General features: G+C 37.2%; 1 protein-coding gene across 19 annotated transcripts in view; it reads right to left on the reverse strand.

Annotated features, from left to right (window-relative positions):
• NRXN1 (neurexin 1) overlaps window positions 1-24,030 on the reverse strand; it is a 1,071,251-nt gene that overhangs the window by 153,325 nt on the left and 893,896 nt on the right. For all 19 annotated transcript variants that reach the window (XM_036262501.1, XM_036262500.1, XM_036262498.1 and 16 more), the window contains one exon: window positions 15,097-15,268. In XM_036262501.1, coding sequence (XP_036118394.1) covers window positions 15,097-15,268 — 172 coding nt within the window. The remainder of the gene's footprint in view (window positions 1-15,096; window positions 15,269-24,030) is intronic.

Consider the following 24,030-nt stretch of genomic DNA (forward strand, 5'->3'; position numbering starts at 1 on the left):
GGTCTCCCTAATACTCACTTACTAAATTCAAAGGATTCTCCAATACCCAGCCCACATTCCAGTCCTTCCTGATGTCTTCCCTGATCACCAAACACTACTCTTTTCTCTAAATGTATACAGAACATATTTTCTGTGCCACTCATTTGATTTCTACCCTGTCCTTGCTAGATATGTCTCTACAGTGTCCTGGGTCAGGGTGGGGTTGGATGGCAGGAAGGGGTGAGGCAGTTCTATGTCTGAAGTTTCTGGAAAGGTTTATCTCCATGTCTGATAGCCAAAAGAGGATGGATTTGTTCCCAGAAGGAAATACACACTACACACTGATATGGGGAAGTTGGTAACTATTCCAACTGCAGGCTTGCAAACCCAAACTACTTTGCTTAGTGATAGTGGAGCTAATATTTATCAAGTAGTTACTATTTAGCGAGTTTTTACCAATTACTAAGTATTTTTAAATTAAGAACTCATTGAGACTTCAAAAACCCTATGAAGTAAGTTACTACCATGAACCCATTTTATAGACAAGAAAACTTAAGTACAAAGTAGTTAAAAAAAAGTAGGCCAGAGGTCACATATCTGCAAAGTGTTGGAACTGACATTTGAACCCAGGAAGTCTGACTCCTGAGCCTTCTCTCTTAACCTCCACCCTCTCCCACCTTTAATCTTGTGTTGTCGTAGCATACGTTTGAAGTTTGGTCATTTGATGTGTGGACTATATTTTCCTATTGCGATTTTCGTGTTTAAGAGGGGTATACCAGTTGGATGTGGCACTCATTTCTTTATATGGATAAAGAATTACCAGAAGAACAACATAAAAAAGAACTAGTGGTGGGAAATGACATCATTATGTGCACACTACAAATCCCAAGGGACCCTTGAATGGCCCTCAGAGATCTGAACAGAAGTCATAACCATTGCTATCAGTACCTAAATACAACAAAGGTTTAGCTATCCTGCAACCTGGTAGGGACCAAGAAGAAGCTTTTCTAATTTTTTTCTTAGAAGTAGTAAGAATAAATAGTATAGGCAACAATGCATAATACTTCAGAGCCCTGGAGTGAGCTTTGGGATGTGTGACTTTGGCAAGTAACCTTATCTCTCTATGGTTGTTTAGTCTTCTATCAAAAGAAGCTAATATGCCCAGCCAGTGTGGCTAACTGGTTGAGCATCAACCCATTCACCAAGAGGTCACTGGTTCGATTCCCAGTCAGGGCATATGCCCAAGTTGTGGGCCTGATCCCCAGTGGGGGGCATGCAGGAGGCTGCCAATCAATGTTCTCTCATCCATGTTTCTCTTTCTCTCTTTTCCTCTCTAAAAATCAATTTAAAAAAAAAAAAGCTAATAGAAGCCACCTTATAAAATTTGATGAGAGAATGTATGTAACATAACTATCACAGTTCCCAGTATGGAGTGCCTAGAACAGGGTGCCTGTCTCACTCACTGTTGCTGATACCAGACCCTACAAATTAGAAATTCAAATGGGCTCAGCGAATGCCTGAATTTCACATGATTTCTGTTACTTCTTTACCCCAATCCCTGTGCAGCACCAACTCCTTTACTCAAGCAGTCCAGTGAAGTTAACCTTCTATTTGAGCTCTAATTCCATCAAGCACAGGCCTCATCTAATTGTTCCCAGTTCTGTTTTCTACTGTGATTGTGACCATCCTGCCTTTCATTTCAGCAAAGCAAACATTTGCATTTAAAAAGCTTCATTTTGTTTGTTTCTTCTCTAACCAGAAAGTACACATCCGCCTCCTCTGCCAAACTGAGTAATAAAAATAATAAGTGAGAAAACGGATGACTCTACGTGAACTTTTAAAATGCTCCCTCAAAGGTGACAAAACTTATTATGGCACGCTATCAATTAGTTGACACTATCTAGAAAAATGAAGCTAAATGTTCCTCTATTCTGCCTAGTTTTATATCTCATAAATCCAGCTAAAATAGTTGCATTGGAAATGCAAATGGTAATGTCTAGTCAGACTTAAGTTAGGGATGTGCTCTTTCAGATTCTCAACAGACATTTTCAATATTAGGGTCCCATTATAAATAATATGCCCAAGATGAAAAGTTACTTCACTAATACTTAACGTGAAGAAATTCAGTCTCAAATTTCCAGGGTGGGGGTTATGGGAACCTCAGCTGTTTTTATTGCAGTCAAATTCATAAGGCTAAGAACAAAACAGACTTTAAAATGTTTAACATGAAAATTTTTGAGAACTACTCAACCCATGAGGCTATATTTGACAGAAAATATTCATCATCATAATTTAAATTTTAATACATGGCCTATTTAAAGGCATCATACATCAAAAGGTTTTCACATTTATTATGTCAATCTGTCTTAATTAAGACTAACTATTAGATTAGGTTATACCTTTGAATTGTTACAGAAACTAGGTTTATATTCCTTAAGAATAAACAAACTTTTCTAAGAAGCATATGAACATGTTAATATATAATTTATTCGCAATTACCCTTAACTTACCAGGTCTATAAAAACAAGAAGTTTGCCCTGGCCGGTTTGGCTCAGCGGTTAGAGCATCAGCCTGCGGTCCGGAGAGACCCGGGTTCGGTTCCCGCTGAGGGCACGTACTTCGGTTGCAGTTTGTCCCCGGCCCTGGTTGGTCGTGCGGGTGGCAGCCACTCGATGTGTCCCTTTCACATCGATGTTTCTCTCTCTCTCTCTCTTCCTCTCTCTCCCTCCCACTCTATCTGTACAAAAAGTGGAAAAGTGTCCTCGGGTGAGGATTTAAAAAAAAAAAACAAGAAGTTTTATTATTTCAAATCTCTTTTTTTCTGGAATTTTTATAATATATAGAACTGATCAAAAGGTATTTTTAGATAAAAATAATTAATTTATTTTATTTAAAAAATATTAACTTACAGAAAAGTTGTAAAAGGCAGTAATGAAAGTTCCACATGCCTTTCACCCATCTCCCCCCACTATTAACTTCTTAAATAACTACTGGACAATCATCAGCACCACAAAATTAACATCGGTACTATATTATTAACTGCAGTACAGACATTATGTTTTACCAGTTTTAACTACTATCCAATCCATTTTCCTATATTATATTTTTCATTATTAGACTGAGGTCATGCATTTTATGGAGAATACCAACAATATGAAAGAAATGAAGCACCTTTCTCAGTGCATCATATCAGCAGATACACAAGTCAGTACTTATTATTGGTGATGTTTAATTTGATCACTTAGTTAAGGTGGTCTGCTGAGATTCTCTGCAGAAAGTTTATATGTTCACCTTGGTTGGATTACTTTTAGATTACATAAATTACTAGTCTCTATTCAAACTTCTATCCACTAATTTTAGCACATACAGTGCCTTCGAAACTTACCACTTTTAAGTTCTAATGCTGGACGTCTACTTCTGTCATCCTTCTACATTTGTTAATTTGAATTCTTCTGTAAGAAAGAACTGTCCTTACTACTCCACAAATTTATCATCCACATGTCTATTCGATTACTTATTAATATCAGTATGTACTCATTGATATTTATTTTATTATTTGGGTTATAATCCAATGATATCTATTTATTTTGTGGCTCAAATTGCTGTAGCTCTGGCCAGTAGAAGCTCTTTCAGATCAGTTTCTGTGCCCTTCTGTCATGTTTTTATATCAGGGTCAATAAACTATGGCTTAGAGGTCAAACATGTCCCTCTATCTACTTTTGTAAATAAAGATTTATGGGAACACAGTCACACTCATTCATGTACTTATTATGTATTGCTGTTTTTGAGTTATAATGGCAGAGTTGAGTAATGGTGACAGAGATCATGTGGCCCACAAAGCTGAAAATATTTATTATCTGGCCTTTTATAGTAAAAGTTTGTCAACACTTGCCCTAATTTGTTTTCTATTATGAAATTTGATAGTGCCCAAAATGTATTTGTGTAGCACATTTCAGGTAGTTCATAACACAGAGAAACTTGAATATATATTGGCCTGTATTTTTCTAAAATAATTAATTATAACACTTTTTTTTTTGGTACGAGCCCCCAGAGGGAACCAAACCCCGGACTCTCTGGTCCGACACTCCAACTGCTGAGCCAAACCGGCCAGGGCAGTTATAACATTTTTTAAAATGTATCTTTATGGTTGAAATATTACAGACGTCCCTTCCTTTTTCCCCCCATTGACCCCTCCCGTTCTTGTACTCTGCCCCTACCTTCACTAAACTATTGTCTGTGCCCATTGATTATGCACATATGCACATAAGTTCTTTGGTTTATCTCTCCTCATCCCCACTTTGCTCTGAGGTTTGTCAGTCTGTTCCCTAACTTCCATATTTCTCGATCTATTTTGTTCATCAGTTTATTTTGTTCATTATATTCCACAAATAAGTGAGATCATGTGATACTTATCTTTCTCTGACTGGCTTATTTTGCTTAGCGTAATACTCTCCAGGTCCCTCCATGCTGTCTCAAAGGGTAAGAAATCCTCCTTTTTCACAGCTGCATATTATTCCATTGTGTAAATGTACCACAGCTTTTAAAAAAATGGTCAGAGGACTTGAATAGACATTTCTCCAAAGACAACATACAAATGCCCAAGAGATATATTAAAAAATGTTTAGTGTCACTAATCATGAGAGAGATGAAAATCAAAATGACTATGAGGTATCACCTCACACCTACCAGAATGGCTACCATCAACAAATCAACAAACAAGTGCTGGCGAGGATGTGGAGAAAAGTACACCCTAGTACACTGCTGGTGGGAATGCAGATTGGTGCAGCTACTATGGGAAAACAATATGGAGTTTCCTCAAAAGACTAAAAATGGAACTGCCATTTGACCTATGATCCCACTTCTAGGAATATATCCTAAGAAGCCTGAAACACAGCACTATTTACAATAACTAAGATATAAAAACAGCCCAAGTGTCCATCAGTAGTTATAACATGTTTTATGTTAAAGATTTATTTTTTGTGTGTAAAGAGAGAGGTGGATTATCAGTATTCTCCTGGAATGAGTTAAGTACATACATAAGAGAATAAAGTATAAATATTAAAAAGTAATGGAAAGAAGGTGAAAAATTATCTAGTAAGTGGGGAGAAAAAGAATTTCTCCTCCTCTATAAGTTTTAAAGTTTCCTCTATACATACAAAGAGCTTATGAAAATTGTCCTCATAATAATAAAAAGTAGTAAATTTTATTTATTTATTTTTTTTATCCTCACCCGAGGACATTTTTTTGCATTTATCTTCAGATAGAGTGGGAGGGAGAGAGGGAGGAAGAGAGAGAGAGAAACATCGATGTGAGAGAGACACATCGAGTGGTTACCACCCACATGACCCCAACCAGGGCCGGGGACAAACTTTAACCAAGGCACATGCCCTTAGCGGGAACCGAACCCGGGACTCTCCGGTCCGCAGTCCGATGCTCTAACCGCTGAGCCAAACCGGCCAGGGCAAAAGTAGTAAATTTTAAAGATGTCAAATTATTAGTCACTTTTGTCATAAGAACCTTGGACACCGTTATTATGCTATCAGACTTCACAATCCCCAGATGATTTACCAATAGACCTATTCAATTGAGACCCTCAAACACTACACTTTTATTGTGAGGATATATAGTATGCAATGTACCAATGCTAGAATTATATAAAGCATATTATCAGTACTCAAAATACATTTATTGGAAGAATAATGACATTCTTGTAAGCATATTTGAGAGAACAATTGTCTGAAATTGAAAGTACAGAAATGGGACTTGTTCTATTAAAGAAAAATAGTTTTACCTGAGCTAACAGGTTACATCTAGACAGCTACATCACTGGTTAGCAGAGTGTTGTTATTAGAAAGTAAATAAAGGGCAGCTGTATTGTACCGGAACCATGCCTCGTTTAGGCAGAAGGAGATTCCTCCTCACGTGTTCATTAAACTGATCTTCCCCTCCAAAATGTCAACATCCTCAAGATCAAAAGTTCTGAATTCTCAGTAAATGGGCCACAAGAGTGTTGGGATACAGTTCCCAAAAATCAAACCCAAATGTTTGAGTGTACATGCAGATATATGTATATTTTCTAAAGATAAGATGTCCTACTTTCGCAGTATCTTATAGAAGCAGAGATTCAAAGGAGGTTAAGAAAAATGCATCTAATTAATATCTAAAACTGAAAATAGTTACATAATTTTTGTATTTCACATAGGGCCTCAACACCAGTGTATGAAATTTAACCTTTATGCTATCCTGCTGTCTCTTAAACACACTGTCATTGTTCACTAGAAGTAAAGTATCATTTAATACCAACTTATTCCTGAGCTTATAAGTAAGTAGACAATGGACAAAAGAAAACAATATGTAATGTATGAGCCTTGCTCATAGTTGGCATTCAAATGATGACATAAAAAAGTAAAGGGTTTTCCTCTCATAGCAGAATTTTTTTAATTGCTTAATCATACACAAAAACACTATTTGTTATCTGTATTGCCATAAAAGCATATAAAGTATCCAAGGAAATTTAATAAACAGCTATTGAGAAAATAAGGGGTGATTGAAAAAGTATTAAGAGAAAGTCTCATCATTGAGTTGGGAACATAACTTTCTTTCTATTGAACTTGGGTAATTTTAAATTACATGATACAAGACATATACTTTTGGATAATAATCACACTATAAAAGCATTGTTATGAAACTATAAACCTATCAAAATCAACCAAACACTTGCAAAACACAGGTGAAGTCCCTAAAAGCCTAACATCATTACAAACGAAATTTCCTTGACCTTTAATCTTTAGCTCCTTAAAACCCCTTTTCCCTGCCTCACCTACCAAATATTAAATTTGGCATTTGTAGTGACAACTAGTTTTTTGTATCTGACATGAGTAATTTATTGTTTGGAAAGAGTAGGTCAATTCATTAAAATGATTATCAATATCTTTGGAAAAAAGTCCTCAAAGCCAATTACTTAGTCAATATTTTTAACTGTCGTTACTTAAAGTTATGATAGTTTAAAACAAATATTTTTCAGGAGTGGGATCAATACATCTCTTATTAAGATAAAAATATTTGCGTCACAAACAAATTGTACATTGGAAACAATAACAAGAAACTAAAAGATATAGGGAGGGGTTCTTCTGGAAATCATGGAGAAGGATGCTATTTGTATATTACAGCACATAATATACTTAGCAAAATACCTTGAACATAATGAGTGAACAAATATCTCTTAATTTAGTTTGATGTGTTGGTTTCTAAGTGCTAGAATCTGAGAAACTGTCACAGTAAAAATCGGGCAAATGAATACTGGTAAAAAGCATATTTTCTTTAAATTTCCACCTCAAGGGAAAAGCTAGAGCTTGTTCATAAATTATACTTTTGAAATAAAGCAAGTTTATTATTTGTTAAGTGTTTCAAAATATATTTAATTGAATCTTTTGATGAGCTTTTGAATTAAGTTTAGTTTTAAATGCATAGAGAACTGATAGGTTGCCCTCTTGCTTTATTGAACTCTATGTTTCTGATGCAGTTATGAAGTCACCCCATTCTGTTGATTCAGTTGCAAATTAGATTGACTTAAGTGAGAAGCAAAAAGTAGTAGGAGAAATAGGGGGAGAAGAGCTTTGACTTATACAGTGATACCTCGGTTCTCGAACATAATTTGTTCCAGGAGGACGGTCGAGAACCAAATTGTTCGAGAACCGAAGCAATGAAACCAATAGGAAATAATGGAAACTGGATTAATTCGTTCCAAGCCCCAGAAAATGCCTATTTACTGGCTTAATTTGTATATAATATGTAGAAAAACATAAGTCTCAACAAGAAATAAAAGTGTACAGTATGTCTAAGGGTTAAATTCAGTGTAAAGCGTGACTCTCTCCACAAAGCGTGACTCTCTCTCTGCACTCACACTGATGACGCAGCAAGGCGCGCTGGGCCGAATGAACGCCATTCGGCTCAACTCGGCTCATCTCGGCTCATCTCGGAAGTTCGAGTTCCAAATATTTGTTCGGATTCCAAGACAAAAGTTTCTCGAATCTCCTGGTCGAATACCGATTTGGTCGAAATCCGAGGCGTTCGAGAACCGAGGTATCACTTTATGTCATTATATCATTCACAATGGTATCCAAATAGTACATACCCAACACATATCTAAAGAAACAAATTTTTTGTATTATTTCTGTTGTCAGCAATAAGCATTCAATAATACATTCATTTTTTAGGGTAAGGAATGTGCATGTTCTGCCTGGCTGGTGTGTCTCAGTGGTTGAGCGTCAACCCCTGCACCAAGAGGTTGCCGGTTCGATTCCCGGTCAGGGCACATGACCGGGTTGTGGGTCTGATCTCCAGTGGGGGCATGCAGGAGGCGGTCAGTCGATGTTCTCTCTCATTGATGGTTCTACTCTTTCTCCCTTCCTCTCTCATTCTAACATCAATACAGACAAAAAGAGAAAAGAATGTGCATGTTCTGAAAATAGAAAGAAATAGCCTGCTAGGATGAATTGAGTTTTCAGAATTATCTGTCTTCCATACAATGATTAATTTGGTCCTGTAAGATCTGACCCAAATGCTATAGGGTAGAATATTGATGGGAAGCAGATTTTTTAGCCTCAGCACAAGATAACTCTGTGGAAGTCATTGATAGGTCTGACAGGATTCCTGGGACATTAAAAACATTACCATAAATACACAATAAGAATGAAACTAAAAAGGTAATTTACGTTCAATCTACAAAACATTGATTGAAGGGATGGACTCTGTAACCTTGCTGATATAATCCCCTTAACTTTGTTGTACTATGAAGAATAATCTCTTGGAAAATATCTGTATTATCTCTATTTTCCAGCCTGTGTAGTCTGATACTAAAGCCCACCAAACCATCAAAGAAACTCTCTCTCTTTCTTGTTATCCATTTTATTTTTAAAAGGACATTAAAATTCCTACTGTGGTTCCCTTACAGTAATGGTAAAAACTCTTTGATATTAAAAATAAAATATGCAGGACATTGAAAATACTTAAGAATGAGTGAGAAGTCTTAGAATATACCATTTCTTTCCATTTCCCTAGATACAACTTTTCTGAAGCTAAGCACTTTGGGCAGATGCATGTAATATACTATTCAATAAAAAGTTCATTATGCTTCATTATTAAGAAAAGCCCCCAAACTCCCAGAAACTCTGAACACCACGAAAGAAGATAATTACCAACAGAACTGTCTGAGTTTTAGCTGCTAGTTCTATATAACACAGCTCTAGTGTGTGAGGCTTCAGATTTCTCAAGTATGTAAGCTTTCCTTGGAAAATTTGAATTAGTAAACATTTAACTATGTCAAATAAAAGCCAAACATTTATACATTCAACCATGCACTTAAGTGTATTTTGGCTAAATCTACCCACAATAGGCAATGCTTTTTAAAAAGATCCTCAACCAAGAATATATTTTTTAATTGATTTGAGAGTGAGAGGAAAGGAGAAGGGAGAGAGAGAGCGAGACTGATAGGTTGCCTCCTCTATGCTGTCTGACTGGGGATCGAACTCACCACGTAAGTATGTGTCCTGACTAGGAATGGAACCTGCAACCTTCTGCTGCACAAGATGACACTCCAACCAACTGAGCCACCCATCCAGGCAGCAACAGACAATGTTTTAACATAGAATTTGGAAGAGCAAACTGGATTTACTCAACAATTATTTATTAAGTACCTTACTATGTGTCAAGTACTGATTATCATGTCTTCTGTTGGGTCTACCCAAAATTGGTAATTTATTTATTTTAAAAAATATTCAAATCTTCTGAATGGTTTATCAGTTTCCACATGAGAGTTATATTTGCAGTGCCTTAACCTTTACAGGAGGGAAATGAAATTTGGTCAAACATTTCCCATATCTATACCTTTAACCAAGACATGGGACAAGTCTTCTATTTAGATATAGTTTTTCTCCCAAGTAATTCTTAAGGACTTTAATACCTGACTCCTCTAATGACTCGTGCCTCTCCTGGCTACTGAAATCAACTAAGTTTCATGTGATGTTATTGAGAAATGAATATAGATGAATAAATACTGCCAACCTGAAGGTTGAATGCTGTAGGAACAGTAAAATGGTAATGATTCATAATGGTTCACTTAATTTGCAAATCAAATATTTACCGTGAGGTCCAAAATTAATCAGTGCCTACTAAGTAGTGGTACATATTCAAAAATTTAATAACAAGTATGATTTTTATAAGAAGATTATTCTTATTCCATATGTTATTATTTTTAACACTTAGATAGTTGTGGTATGTGTGTGTGTGTGTGTGTGTGTGTGTGTGTCTGTGTGGGTCAGCAGTGGTAGGCTGTGACATGGACTAAAATATGCAGCTATTACCAATCATGTAAGTCATAACCTTCAGTTATAAAAACTGTACTTTGCTCTGTTGAAGATTATATATAATCATCTCTCTTCATTTTGGTTTATGTCTCCCAGACAGCATAAAGTGAGGTGCACAGACAGATGACAAGAGTCCCCAACTAGCATAGGGATCTTGATCAAATCGACTAGCCTTTCCAAGATTCCATTTTATTTTTTGAAAAATGAAGGAGCTGGAATAGAACATCTTTAAAGTCCCTTCCCTCTTTCAAATGCTGAGCCTATCCTCAGGCGATTCCTCCGCTTCTTTCAGACCTTTACAACCCTATGAGGATCTACTTCATCATACCACTCCAGACCACCACTTTCTCCTTTCTTCACACTGTAATAGCAGTTCAACTCTGTACTACTTATTTTGAAGTTAACCTTACATTGATAGGTTTGCTGAATCCTTTTTGTCTCCCAGGCTAAACTTTTAGCAAGCAAAAACCATGTCTTTGACCTCTCTATTCATTCCTACTGTAGATTTCTATTTCATTCATACCTAGTGCAGTCTGGTGACATACGACAGCATTCAAACATTGGATAGTTAATGAGAGAGAGGGAGGGGGAGAGAGAGAGAGAGAGAGAGAGAGAGAGAGAGAGAGAGAGAGAGAGAGACTAAAAAGTGGAAATTCTTCCCCTTTTACTTAGTTGTTCCTCTGGTCTTCTAATGTATTCTACATTCATCCTCTGAATTTTCTCACACCCTATTTTAAGCCTTTATTTGTTGACACCTGGACTGTTGAACAGCTTTCTAAATATTTTCTGTCCCTATCTCTCGTGTCGATTCCATTAAACCGAATGCATGCTTCCCTCCAAGAGCAAAATCAAGGCTTTCAGCTTCCCCATCAAGTGTCTAGACCCCCGCACACCAAAATGGCCTCTTCTTCCTTACAACTTATTTTCCTTTGTATGTCTTATTCAAAAATTGCCAAATGTGAAATGACAACATATTTTCTCACATATTTTGAATCTTGAACACTTTTACTTTTCTCTTTAACCAGATGGTAAACCTAGCATGCTCCTTTAACATAGTACACATCCTTTAAATATTTGTTGAGTTGATGTGTTAACAAGAATAAAATGAATAATTGACCTTGTATATAATACGAAGGACATCTTTTGGCACACTGTAGTAGAAAAAGAAAGTCAAAGGTTTATTCTCAAAGGTAACTGTGATTTACATGGAGCAATCTTTAGTCTGAGCAAGTAAGATGGTATTAGGCTTTGTAGACTGACATTATAAGAAGTCTATTTTTGTTGAGAGAGGAAATTTTGCTATATAACTGTAATTAGGGAGAAATCAGAGATTAATAATGCATTATATTCTAGAGCTTTAGCTGATAAGCATCAAGAAATGGTTTTCTCAACTTTAAATGGTTTGCAAAATATTATTTCTGTACTTTGCTCCATGCACAGAAACTGGATCTGCTATTCAGAAAATTCAATATTTATTCTAAAATGTAGATTGTCGAGTTATAGGAATATTTCATACACTCTAAAAGAGCATATAATCTACCTCTACTAATTAGTTTATCTGTGAAAGCCTTCCAGACAATTACATGGGAATACCGCTGGTCAATGCTTCAGGTGCTTTTCATTAAAGGTATAGTGTCGCTACCAGATGAATTGCTTCATATAAAAGCACTTACCACAAACCCTATAATGGAAGGTTAAGTGCTATACTTAATTACTAATTTCAACCCTTATTACCTATATTTTGCTGTGCAGGCACTTTAAAGGGAACCAAGTATAGTCTGTTGGTTCCCGCTTCTCTGATTATAGAATTTGGTGGTAAAGACTTTGGTCCAACTGCTATTCTAATGAATAATAAAAATCTTTAAAAATAAAGATAGTCATCCCACAAACCAATATAAAAGAGATACACTAGACATTTCTATTGAATTCATACATAAAATCACTTTGTTCTAAAATCTTTAATCCAGATGACACTTTAAAATGTGTATTCTGCCTTCATGGTGTTGTTGCAGATGATGCTCCAAGAGAAAAGGGTATTTGACATTTTCATGGCTTATTTCCTACCTCAGCATCATACTGAAATGCACACAGGGCAGATGATTAATAAAATACTTGATGACAATGATGGTGACTCCCGTGAGCTCTTTACATATTGATCATTAAGTTTTTATATGTATATACTCAAATTCCTCACAGGTGCTCTTTCTTGAGGGCAGATTGCTTTTTACCCTTGCTTGTATCCTTCAGAATAACTGCAACTTTGCTCACTCTTGATTTGTTAATTTTATCCAAACTACTGTTGGGTAAAAAGACTAAATATAAAAGGTTGCATCTGAAATATGTTTCTAAAGATTTGCTCCTTATTATCATGACATTGCCAGCTTCTGATTTTTAAACATATTTTATATATTTTTTTATACTGAGCATCCATTTAATTGGCAAATAAGACATTATATGTGTTAAACAAATATTAGTCTAGAAAAACACAAATATTTGTTGAATTAATCAATACTGTCTGATCTTAGTGACTAATATTCAATTTGGATATTAGTATGCCCAAAAAAGACAGGGATCATAACTTTTGTGAACTATAGCCAGTCCACCATATCTGGTCTATTTAATCACATAAGCTATAATAAAATAGTGAGATTTAGAAATTTTTAAAAACATATAATCTTTACCCACATGCACTAGTGCACTAGAAAACTAGGTTCTGATGGTCTGTGCTTGGGAAATGCTAACCATACTTCCATTTTTGAGATGCTTGATGCATATTAGTATCATAAAGCCCCAGTACAGACACTTACAACTTAGTTTAATTCAGACTTTCCCCAAACTAACTTGAGAGTGGGACTTTCTCTCTCCCTGATATGTCATCATTAACATTCTCCAGAGCAGCATTCTTAAAGATACCAGTGTGGAAAGTGTGGAGAAAGTAAAAAAGATACTAAATTAAGCTAAATTTAAAGCATCAATGGGTGAAACAAAGCTAGGCTGCACAAGGCAATGGCCACTCTGTAATAATAGTTAAATGTATCATCTTCCATGTTCAGGTCCACTGTTTACGGATAACAGCATTCCAGACGCAGGGCCTAGACCTTATCCTACTTTATATCTGTTAGGGTGTCCCATGCCATAACTTCCTCTCAATAAGGAGGTATTGATCAATCCATATTTTTGGAAATTCACCAATTTAGTGTGCTGTGATTCCACTGAGGCTGTAGTTATTAAAAAATACATTTCTACCAGGATTTCAGTAAATGCAACAGAGACTATCAGAAGCTATATAACTCTGTGTGCGGATTTCAGTTACTTTCCTTTCAGATCTTCCTTTCCTTTACCTCATTATAGATGGCAACAGAAGGTATACATTCCCATAATTATAGTGTAAAATTGGGCTTATTCCTCAGGATATCAATTCAGCAAATATTTACTGAGTGCCTACTATTGGCTGGTATTATAACAGACAGTTATTATTAATGCACTTGCTTCTAAATTTTGTCATACAGTAGTTTTTAAATTACATTTAATTGAGCAAATATTTGAAAAGCACCAAGTTAATAAAAATAGGTTTGGAATGAAATTTGGAGATGCAAAATTTTATAAATCAGCAAAGGTCCAGAGGGCATCAAAGACATTTGATTCCATACCTTTGAGTCAGTACTAAGAAAAACTGATCTTTATTTAGTAAATTAGTTATGTCCTCAAATTATTTCTTCCAAGAAACAGATACTTTTATAGAGACATTTTGGTAATCACTGTTATCATGCAGAATGAAAATTTCTTTTTACACCCTTTCTTTATACTGTACTATAAATCTCCTACTGAACCGAAAACAGTTGCATCTTAAAGGGGAGCAGAGAGCAAGGAGACTGATGTTTCTAGTAACCTCTGTTGTACGAAAAGGTAGAGAGGATAATAATTGCAGTAAAATACCTTTATAAAACTCTTAATTTGTATTTTACTTTAAAACAGCATGTTATTTTAATTGAGAATATATGCAACCTCAAGTAACACCAGTTTATATTTCCAATCTACTGCTTTTGTTTCAATAGCACCGTGCTCGCAAAGCTTGTTAACTATAAGCGTGAACATTTTTATTTTCCCTATGATAGCTTCACATTCATTTTATAGACTTGAAATGACTAACACAAGTGTCAGAATCCTCATGAAACCCCATGGTTATTTGACAGTGAAAACAAATTTCATTTATTTTCATGTCCTTATAAATGCTGATTTACAGTACTATGGACCGTCCCCTTCACTATTTCCCTGGTGGTCCCACGGTCCTCCTGAACCTTCCACGAGTTTCGGCTACATAACACCACCAAAGAGATCATCTGGTTCTTCTTTTTTTTTTTTTCCAGGGGAAAGTGTGATAATATTCCCTCCCTTAGCTTTAAATTTTAACTCTGTTACTTTTGACAAAGCCTTTCCTTTGTTCAAATGCAAGGATCCAGTAAAAAGAGCTATGACATGTTGTGCCTTTTATGTGTGCATTTTTCTGGTTTCACTGACGTCCTAAGTTTTGCAAACGATAACGTGTGCCTTCAAGTTCCTCGGTAACATGCCATTTGTACACCAAATAAAGAACAGTTTAGGACAGCAGTACATTCACATGACTCTAAAGTCTGATACATAATTGATGGTTTCTCAGAAAACCCACAATTGGGTGACAGGAACGCAAAACAGTGCTTTGTTTTCCACTGTGTTCTTCACAAAATCTTCCCCGGATACACATTCACTGGCTTACCTGCAGGATAGCGCTCGATCACTGGCCAGCTGTCCACCTGTAAGGTGGCATTGCCACCACTCCTCGTGAAACGGACTACATGGTATTTCCCATCGTTAATGATTGCATTGGACTCTTCGATGGCGATGTCATCTGTCCCAACATTAAATTTAACTCCAATTTTTCCTTGGTGCTGGAAGGGAGGAGGGAAAACAAGTTGTATAAAGCTGTACTGATTCGGCAGCATTTAGCAAGAGCTACATACAGGGTATCGATCAAGAACATGCTTCAGACAACAGCTGCTTTCCTCCCATTTTAATTCTGAAAAACTCGTGTAGGAGAAGAAAGGTTCTTGACATTTGGGTAAATCTGAAGCATCTCTTTCATGGATAATTGATATTCCAAAAGACACACTTTCAAGAGAATTGAGCTGCCTTCTTCACAGAGGTTGCCAGAGACAAGGTGCACAGCTACCTGTGTGAAAGGACATCCTTTCAAGTCCCGAAACACAGCTCCTTTAATCCCTTCTTTACATTTCACAAGGAAAATGAGCTTGACATGCTCCCTTTTAATAACTGGTGAAATCAGAGCAATGGAGCCTGTTGAGAGACAATTGACAAATGCTGACAATATAGAAAATCATTCTAAAGTGGATGGGCACACAGACAGGCATTTAATGAGTGCAGTTTCTGAGACATTGATTCATAGACACACAAATCATCTGATGCTGAGAGCCTGAACTTCATTCAATTTCTTTATTTTTTTAATTAATAAGAATTGTTTTCTTTATTGAATTTTAGAGAGAGAGAGAGGAAGGGAGAGGGAGAGAGAGATAGAAACATCGATGAGAGAGAACATCGATTGGCCGCCTACTGCATGCCCACCACTGGGGATCAGGCCCACAACCTGGGCATGTGCCCTGACCAGGAATTGAACTGGTGACTTCTTGATGCATGGGTCCATGCTCAACCACTGAGCTACACTGGTCGGGCCAGTTTCTTTATTTTATAGATGATGAAAGTGACACAGGAAGGTACAATGACTTGTTCAAGGTCACATAACTGAATGGATGGGTAATAGAATTAGAATTCCATTCCCTCACTGTTAGTTTCTACCTAAGCTAAGATATGGCTACCAATTATTAACCCCCTCTCTGAATTAAACAAAGCAGCATTACAGATCGTCCTGAGCATCAGGTTTGTTGTTAACTTTAAAATTACATAATACAAGGTGGCAAATAGAAGCATGTGCTGATGTCCTCTAACAGTATTCTCTAACAGTATTCTCTAACAGTAGGGCTGTCTACTTTCTCATGAGCTCAGGTGATTTTTAAAGCATGTGGATTTACCGTTAATCAGAAGCACTGCAGGCCTTTGTCTGCGTGCATAACCTCAAACTGTCTGAGGTTCGCCTTTTGTCAAACCTCAGTTGAGAGGAGCCACATGGGGCAAGAGGAGTTTAAAGGACATATACTCCATCTTTTTCTGTAGAAATTTATAATCAGAATTTCAAAAACCTGAACATTTAGGAAACATCCCTTACACCTCTGGCCATATTCTCGTTGTGCTAAGCAATAAGAGTATGGTATCATTTTACATTGAGAGTCATTACAAGAAAATCCTGCCTAAAACGGCATTAATGAAAGGGAAATCTCTGAAGATGTTATTTAGGACAGTGTTCATTGTCCCCTGCATGGGCATGTCCTAAACTTTTCTATTTTTTCTTTTCCTGGTTCTTATTGCCCATTAAGGATCTTTTTCTTATAAGTTAGTATAGTTTTTATTTTTTTTAAACTTTGGTTTTAGGCTTGATGGACAATATGACTTAAGATCATGTTTCCTTTTTGATTTTGGTTATTGGGAAACTAAAAGTCAAAGTGAATAGGGACATGTTACCATCTGCATAGACTTCTGGTATATTGTCCCCTGGACTTAATTTTATTTTCTACCATATTTTTCATAATTCTTATTTTAAAGTATAGGCTCTTGTGAGACATTTTAATTTGGGTAGAATGATTCAGGGATAAAAAACAAAACAAAACAAAACAACCCAGTGAGGTTCCAATAAAACTTGAAATTTATCCAAGGGCCTGTGAAGACTTTTTTTTTTCTCACAGCTTATTTGTGCAAGCTTTCATTAATTCCTCATTCTGGTAGAATTCCCGATAGCTCATTTTCAGTAAATTATTTAATGTGGTATATATATTTTAACACATGGTATCACTTACTAGAAAAATTAAGAACCTCATTTAAGAGGTTTGTTGTTATCTTTATTTAACAAACACCTTTATAGAGTTCTAAGTACTAACTCTAACTCTGGTATTTCTCATAATAGTCCCATGAGAGAGGTGCTGTTTTATCTCCATTTGACAGACGAGAAAACTGAAGCACAGAGTGATTAAGTAACCTGGCTACAATGACACAGTTAGAAAGAGAAAAGCTGTGATTCAAATCCAGGCAGTCTAGCTCTAGAATTTATGTTCCTAATCATTACACTAGGCTGAATTTTGGGAATATTGGCTCATCCTAAGGACAGTTAATAGAGCTGGTAACTCTATATGTTCTCTGCTGTTCTATCTCTCCTGCTGAAGTAGGAACACCACAGGACCCGGTACTGTGCCTTGCAGATTATACATACGTATCAAACAATGCGTGCTTAAAATAATTCTATGGAGAACAGTAAGCAACTAATATTTGGATGTAATAAGATTTTAAAATAAAATGTTGGGTTTTTTTTTTTTTTTTCTTCTTCTTAGTTTCAGTTGCAATCTTGAGATGATAATAAGTAAAAAAAAAAAAAAAACAAAAAAAACCCAGCTACTTTCATTTTACAAAATGAGGCAAAAGATGGGCTAAGCCAGACTTGCAAAGGAAAACACTGAAAATGGATCTTGAGACCCTAAATTTGGGACCTATTTCCAGGCCATTAAAGAGAAAAGAAAGGGCCCTGGCCGGTTTGGCTCAGCGGTTAGAGCGTCGGCCTGTGGTCCCGAGAGACCCGGGTTCGGTTCCCGCTAAGGGCACGTACCTCAGTTGCAGTTTGTCCCCAGCCCTGGTTGGTCGTGCGGGTGGCAGCCACTCGATGTGTCCCTTTCACGTCGATGTTTCTCTCTCTCTCTCTTCCTCGCTCTCCCTCCCGCTCTATCTGAACAAAAAAAAATGAAAAAAATATCCTCAGGGAGGATAAAAAAAAAAATAGAGAGAGAGAAAAGAAAGGCCATGAGGAGACTGATAATTAGAAGAGGACTTGGGTGGAAACTTGGGATGTGATATGGTTTTGCATGTGTGTCCAAGGTAGAAGGTGGGACTTTAGAAAGTTTGGTTCTTGGACTTCCGGTCAAGATGGCCGCGTAGGTAAACTCCGTATGGCGTCCTCCCACAACCACATCAAAGTTACAACTAAACTACAGAACAGCCATCATCCAAAACCGCCTGAAATCAAGCTGAATGGAAGTCCTACAACTACGGAATTAAAAAAAAAAAAAGCAGCTACATCCAGACTTTGGTGAGCCCTTCCCCGGAGCAGCAGACAGAAGCCATATCTGGGACTCCAGCTACCTGGCTCACACTGGTAGCCCCGCCCTGGTGATTCCCTGAGGCCCCGCCCCGCCCAACTTTCAAGCCCACCCAAGCTGTTGCCGCTTGCTTAACCATAGGATTGGCTGGTTTTGGATCCTGCTTCAGGTTTTTCCTAAATTCTTTCAAACGAGCAGCATTGGGTCTCAGCGAGCCCCATACCTCTCACTAAGTGATACACAGAAACAAACACAGGGAGGCAGCCAAAATGAGGATACAAAGAAACAGGTCCCAAATGAAAAAAAACAGAACAAAACCCCAAGAAAAGAACTAAGCGAAATGGAGATAAGCAACCTAACAGATGCTGAGTTCAAAATACTGCTTATAAGGATGCTCATTGAACTCAGTGAGGGCCTCAAGAGCATAAAAAAGGACCAGTCAGAAATGATGGATGCACAGTTAGAAACGAAGGAGGCTTAACTGAAATAAAGAATAATTTACATAGCTTCAATAATAGAGTATGTAAATCCAAGGAGCAAACCATCGATTTGGAATATAAGGAAGCAAAAAACGCCCAATCAGAAGCAAAAAGAAAAAAGAATCCAAAAAAATGAGGATAGTGTAAGGAGCCTCTGGGACAACTTCAAGGGTGCCAACATTCGCATCTTGGGGGTGCTGGAAGGAGAAGAGAGAGAACAAGAAATCGAAAACCTGTTTGAAACAATAATGGCAGAAAACTTTCCTAACTTGGTGAAGGAAACAGACATACAAGTCCAGGAAGCACAGAGAGTCCCAAACAAGATGAACCCCAAGAGGCCCACACCAAGACACATCATCATCAAAATGCAAAAGGTTCAAGACAAAGAGAGAATATTAAAAGCAGCAAGAGAAAGGCAGCTAGTTACCTACAAGGGAGTACCCATTAGGCTGTCAGCTGATTTCTCAAAAGAAACTTTGCAGGCCAGAAGGGAGTGGCAAGAAATATTCAGAGTGATGAAAACCAGGAACCTACAACCAAAATTACTCTATCCTGCAAAGCTGTCATTTAGAATCGATGGACATATAAAAACTTTCCCAGACAAGAAAAAGTTAAAGGAGTTCATCACTACCAAACCGTTATTATATGAAATGATGAAGGGTCTTTTTGAAGAAAAAGATAAAATGTATGAACAAACAAAATGGCAATGAATACATATCTATCAACCATGGAATCTACAAACAAAATGAACAGGAAGAACAGGAACATTCTCATAGATACAGAGAACGTTTTGTTGGTTGCCAGTTGGGAAGGGGGTTGGGGGAAGGGGTGAAAAAGGTAAAGGGATTAAGAAGCACAAATTCATTGCTAGACTGACAAACCTCAAAGGGAAAGGGGTTGGGGGGGTGGGAAGAGATAAACCAAAGAACTTATATGCATAACCAATGGACACGGACAATAGTTTGGGAAAAGGTGGGAGGGGGGGCGGGAGTGGGGAGGAGGGGGTCAGTGGGGGAAAAATGTGGAACATCTGTAATACATTTTACATCCAACAATAAAGATGTGAAAAAAAAGAAAAAAGAAAGTTTGGTTCTTGTCTCCTGGAATTTGGTGGCAGTGGTTGGGATAGTCAGTAAACTGGAATGTGACTCCTGCCTGAGAAATCTTCAAGGGGAAAGACTGTGATGATCTGATGGCAGAGCAAAGATGTTACCGCACCAGGGGCCACTTGTGGTGGAGCATGGGTTACAAAGCCAGCACAAAAGTGTGTTGAATCCTGCCCAAGAGAGCCACTGGTATGAGGGGTGGTGGGTGGTGGAGACAACTCAACAGAAAGAACCTGGAGCTGCAGTAAGGGTTGCCTAACGAGTGAGTTGGAAAAACCTAAAGAACCATCTGAAGGAGGCACATTTACCCTCCTCAAAGAAATTATAGTAAAGAAATTCCAATAATGTAGCCCTGGCCAGTTTGGCTCAGCAGTTGAGCGTCGGCCTGAGGACCAGAGAGTCTCGGGTTCGGTTCCCACTAAGGGCACGTACCACAAAAAAAAGAAAGAAAGAAAGAAAGAAAGAAAGAAAAAAGAAATTTCAATAATGTGGTTGATAGAATGAAAGAACCCACCAATATGCCCCAAACAGTGCTCCTCGGAGTCTATTGAAAGCATAGGCTAAGCCCAGCTAGATGGCTACTATTACATTAGCCAAGTAAGATCATTTCTAGCTTTCAGGTCATCTTTCTTCTGCTTCTTCCCTGGAGGAGACAGGGAGGAGGAAGAGAAATGAATGTCATGGGAACAAGAGGGAAACAACCCTGTTCCCTCACCCAGTGCAGAGGCAGCTCCAAGTCAGCCTGCGCAGTGGGCAGGGACTGGCTTTAACTGAAGTTGTATTTATTGTTACAAAGAAGTGAACTGAAATTACTTCTTATATCTAAAAGTGAAAAGATGACATTTTTACTATCCAAGAGTGAACAAAGTAGTGTTGAGACTTTCCCTGGGGTCAGGAAGAAATATTCCACAGAACATGTTTAAATTCATGTTGTATCCTAGGACTCAGATCTTTCAACACAGACTTGAAAAACAACAGAGTTGCCCATTGTTTTAGGATCTCTTCCACTACAGCAGTGGTTCTCAACTTGTGGGTCGTGACCCCTTTGGGGGTCGAACGACCCTTTCACAGGGGTTGTCTAAGACATAACAGTAGCAAAATTACAGTTATGAAGTAGCAACAAAAATAATTTTATGGTTAGGGGTCACCACCACATGAGGAACTGTATTAAAGGGTCGCGGCATTGGGAAGGTTGAGAACCACTGTACTACAGGCATGTCTCTTATCCCAGGATAGACTGAAAGAAATTCTTCATGTTTCCTACCCATTCTGATAGAAAGGCTATAATAGTCTAATTTTATCAGAGTTCTGACCCTTAAGAAGATTCAAGCTCTGCAAATAGAAGCATTTAATGCTAAAGGTACAAAATGCACCGAACTAAAAAAGTCCTTTTACCTTATCCCTAAATTTTCTGCAATATGACATATAAAATGCTTATTTTTTGGGGTACAGAAATCTCTAGATTTCACAGGGATACCTCTCTTTCAACACAGTAGAACAGACTATTAAAAGACAATGAGGGTTGGTAATGCTTGGAAATCTTCTGACTTTGAAATGATGTTCATCTTTCTCTGAATATGTTAATTTGATCCTTGAACTTCCAACATCTTTGATGCCTCATGAATTCAAACTCCAGCGTCAGCTAGGTCAGCTACAACAGAACTGAATACCACCAAAGTAGGCTCAGACAACAGACTCTACCCTAATTCAGATATTATTAAACCAGGTTTCATCACATCCTTGAAAAGCAATTTAATCATAAATGATAGCCACAGGGTCAATTTTTCCCTGAAAACAAGTACTGGGTCAATTTTTCCCTGAAAACAAGTACTTTAAAATGCATATAAACCACAAAATACTAAAAGCAATCATATTTAGGACCTAAATTTATTATTCCATTCAAAAATTGTAAATATTCTCAAAACACATCCCTCCCATGTTGACAGAATAGAAAGCCATTTCAATTATTAAAACAATAAAACTTGCTAAACTTCCTTACCAATGGATAATTACAATTTAAAAGAATTCATTTCAAATTCTTATTCTGTGGGATTAAATGTGATTGTCTCCAGCAAATTCTCATGAATATTGCATTAGCCAAACCAGCAGTAATTTCACTGGACGTGTACTGATCTTTCAGCATTGTATCCTTAAAATGGATAACTGGCTCACACCATAATTTCAAAAATCTATTATGAGAATATCAGTAACGAGGCATTTATAATTTAATGAAGTCTTTCCATGGATTCATTAAATAAATAGTGACAAAGGTAATTATTAATTTTTTCACAAAAGCTCATTTCTGAATAATGATTATGTTATTAAACCAACTTAAAAGGCAACATTATGAAAGATGACACTGGGAAGGAACTTGGAAGTTCTAGCAAGTGGCACCACAGTTTAATGCACCATTTAGTTTCAGCTGCAATCACATATTCATTTGAAAAATACTTATATTAACCAAGATTAAGATTTAATGGTATTCTCGATAACTTGGACATACTTCAAGCAATGTTTGTATGTTATACATGCAGATATATTTCCATTTACATGCATATGAAATAGATAAAACAGAACATACACATATAAAGATTTAGCCTGTATATAGCATATAGATGTGCCATTGGTTTTTGTCCCCTAGTCTGGGGTTGTTATAATAGAGATCATTAACCAACAGGATGAACAAGTGTACAACCTAGGATGGCATGTAGATTATCAGGGAGGCTTGTTTAATTAATTTATTTTTTAATTGTTAAAAGTATTACAGATGCCCCCCCCCTTTTGTAATCTATAAGTTTCTATTGTAGGACATAATACAGTCCTTACTCTGGGGGCCCAATTTAGGCAGAACTTGACAATGTCTTCAAGTGCACTTCATGCTTGTGCCCATTTCAGAATACAGAACAACTCCCACGCCCCAGTTCTACATTGTCAGCTGAAATCAGTCGGGCTAAATGTTATGTTTTGCTCTTCCAGAGACTGATCTTCACCAGGGAACAGAGGTTTTAAGGATCCAGGGGGACTCCGGGGCCAGTAGTTACTTAACAGTGCAGAGTGTGACACACCAACCTGTTCATTCACCTCTACACAAATACACTAATTCAGATAATTGCTAATTCAACCCAAACACATTTCCAAATGAATGACTTAGAGGTCCTACTGGCTAAAAGAGATTGTGTCTATCACTCTGGATAGTCCATGCCCAGAAATGGTTTGGGGCTATTTTAACCTGGCATTTAACGGAAAATAACACCCCCCCCCCCAAAAAAAAATACCATTTCAAAAACCAAAAGCTACTAATAAATACCCTGTCTTCCACTTACTCCATTAAAGAATAATGTAAAAATTCATTCAGTTAACAAATAAAAATCCAATATATAATATGCATTCTGCATTATGCTTAAGTTTGTAGACAAGGCAGGCAATGAAAAGTATGTTCTCTGTCTTCTGGGAAGTTTCTATCAAAATGGGAAAATAAATCATGCAAGAAAATAGTCACACCACAAAAAATCCAGAGAATGACAAGAAGGAGCACACGTGTATTGTGGGGGAGAGTTCTGAAGGGTCTCAGGGAGCCTCTAGTTGTGCAGTGGGAGACAGCCAGCATTTGGATGGCTGTCACACAGTCAGCAGAGTGTTAACAAAGACCCCCCAGGGCCGTAGAAGATATGTTACCTATGTCTCCATCTCTCTTTCCAGTTCCTACATCCCAGCGTGCTCACTGGGTGCCAGGCACTGGGATACCCATGATATATCTACCTAAAACTTCCAGCAGACCTGAAAGGTAAGTGGTATTTTCTCTATCTTCTCAGAGAGTTTACCTAATTGCCTCAAATCATATAGCTAATGAATATCA

This window comes from Molossus molossus, unplaced genomic scaffold, assembly GCF_014108415.1.
Source record: "Molossus molossus isolate mMolMol1 unplaced genomic scaffold, mMolMol1.p scaffold_m16_p_15, whole genome shotgun sequence".
Lineage (NCBI taxonomy): Eukaryota > Metazoa > Chordata > Mammalia > Chiroptera > Molossidae > Molossus > Molossus molossus.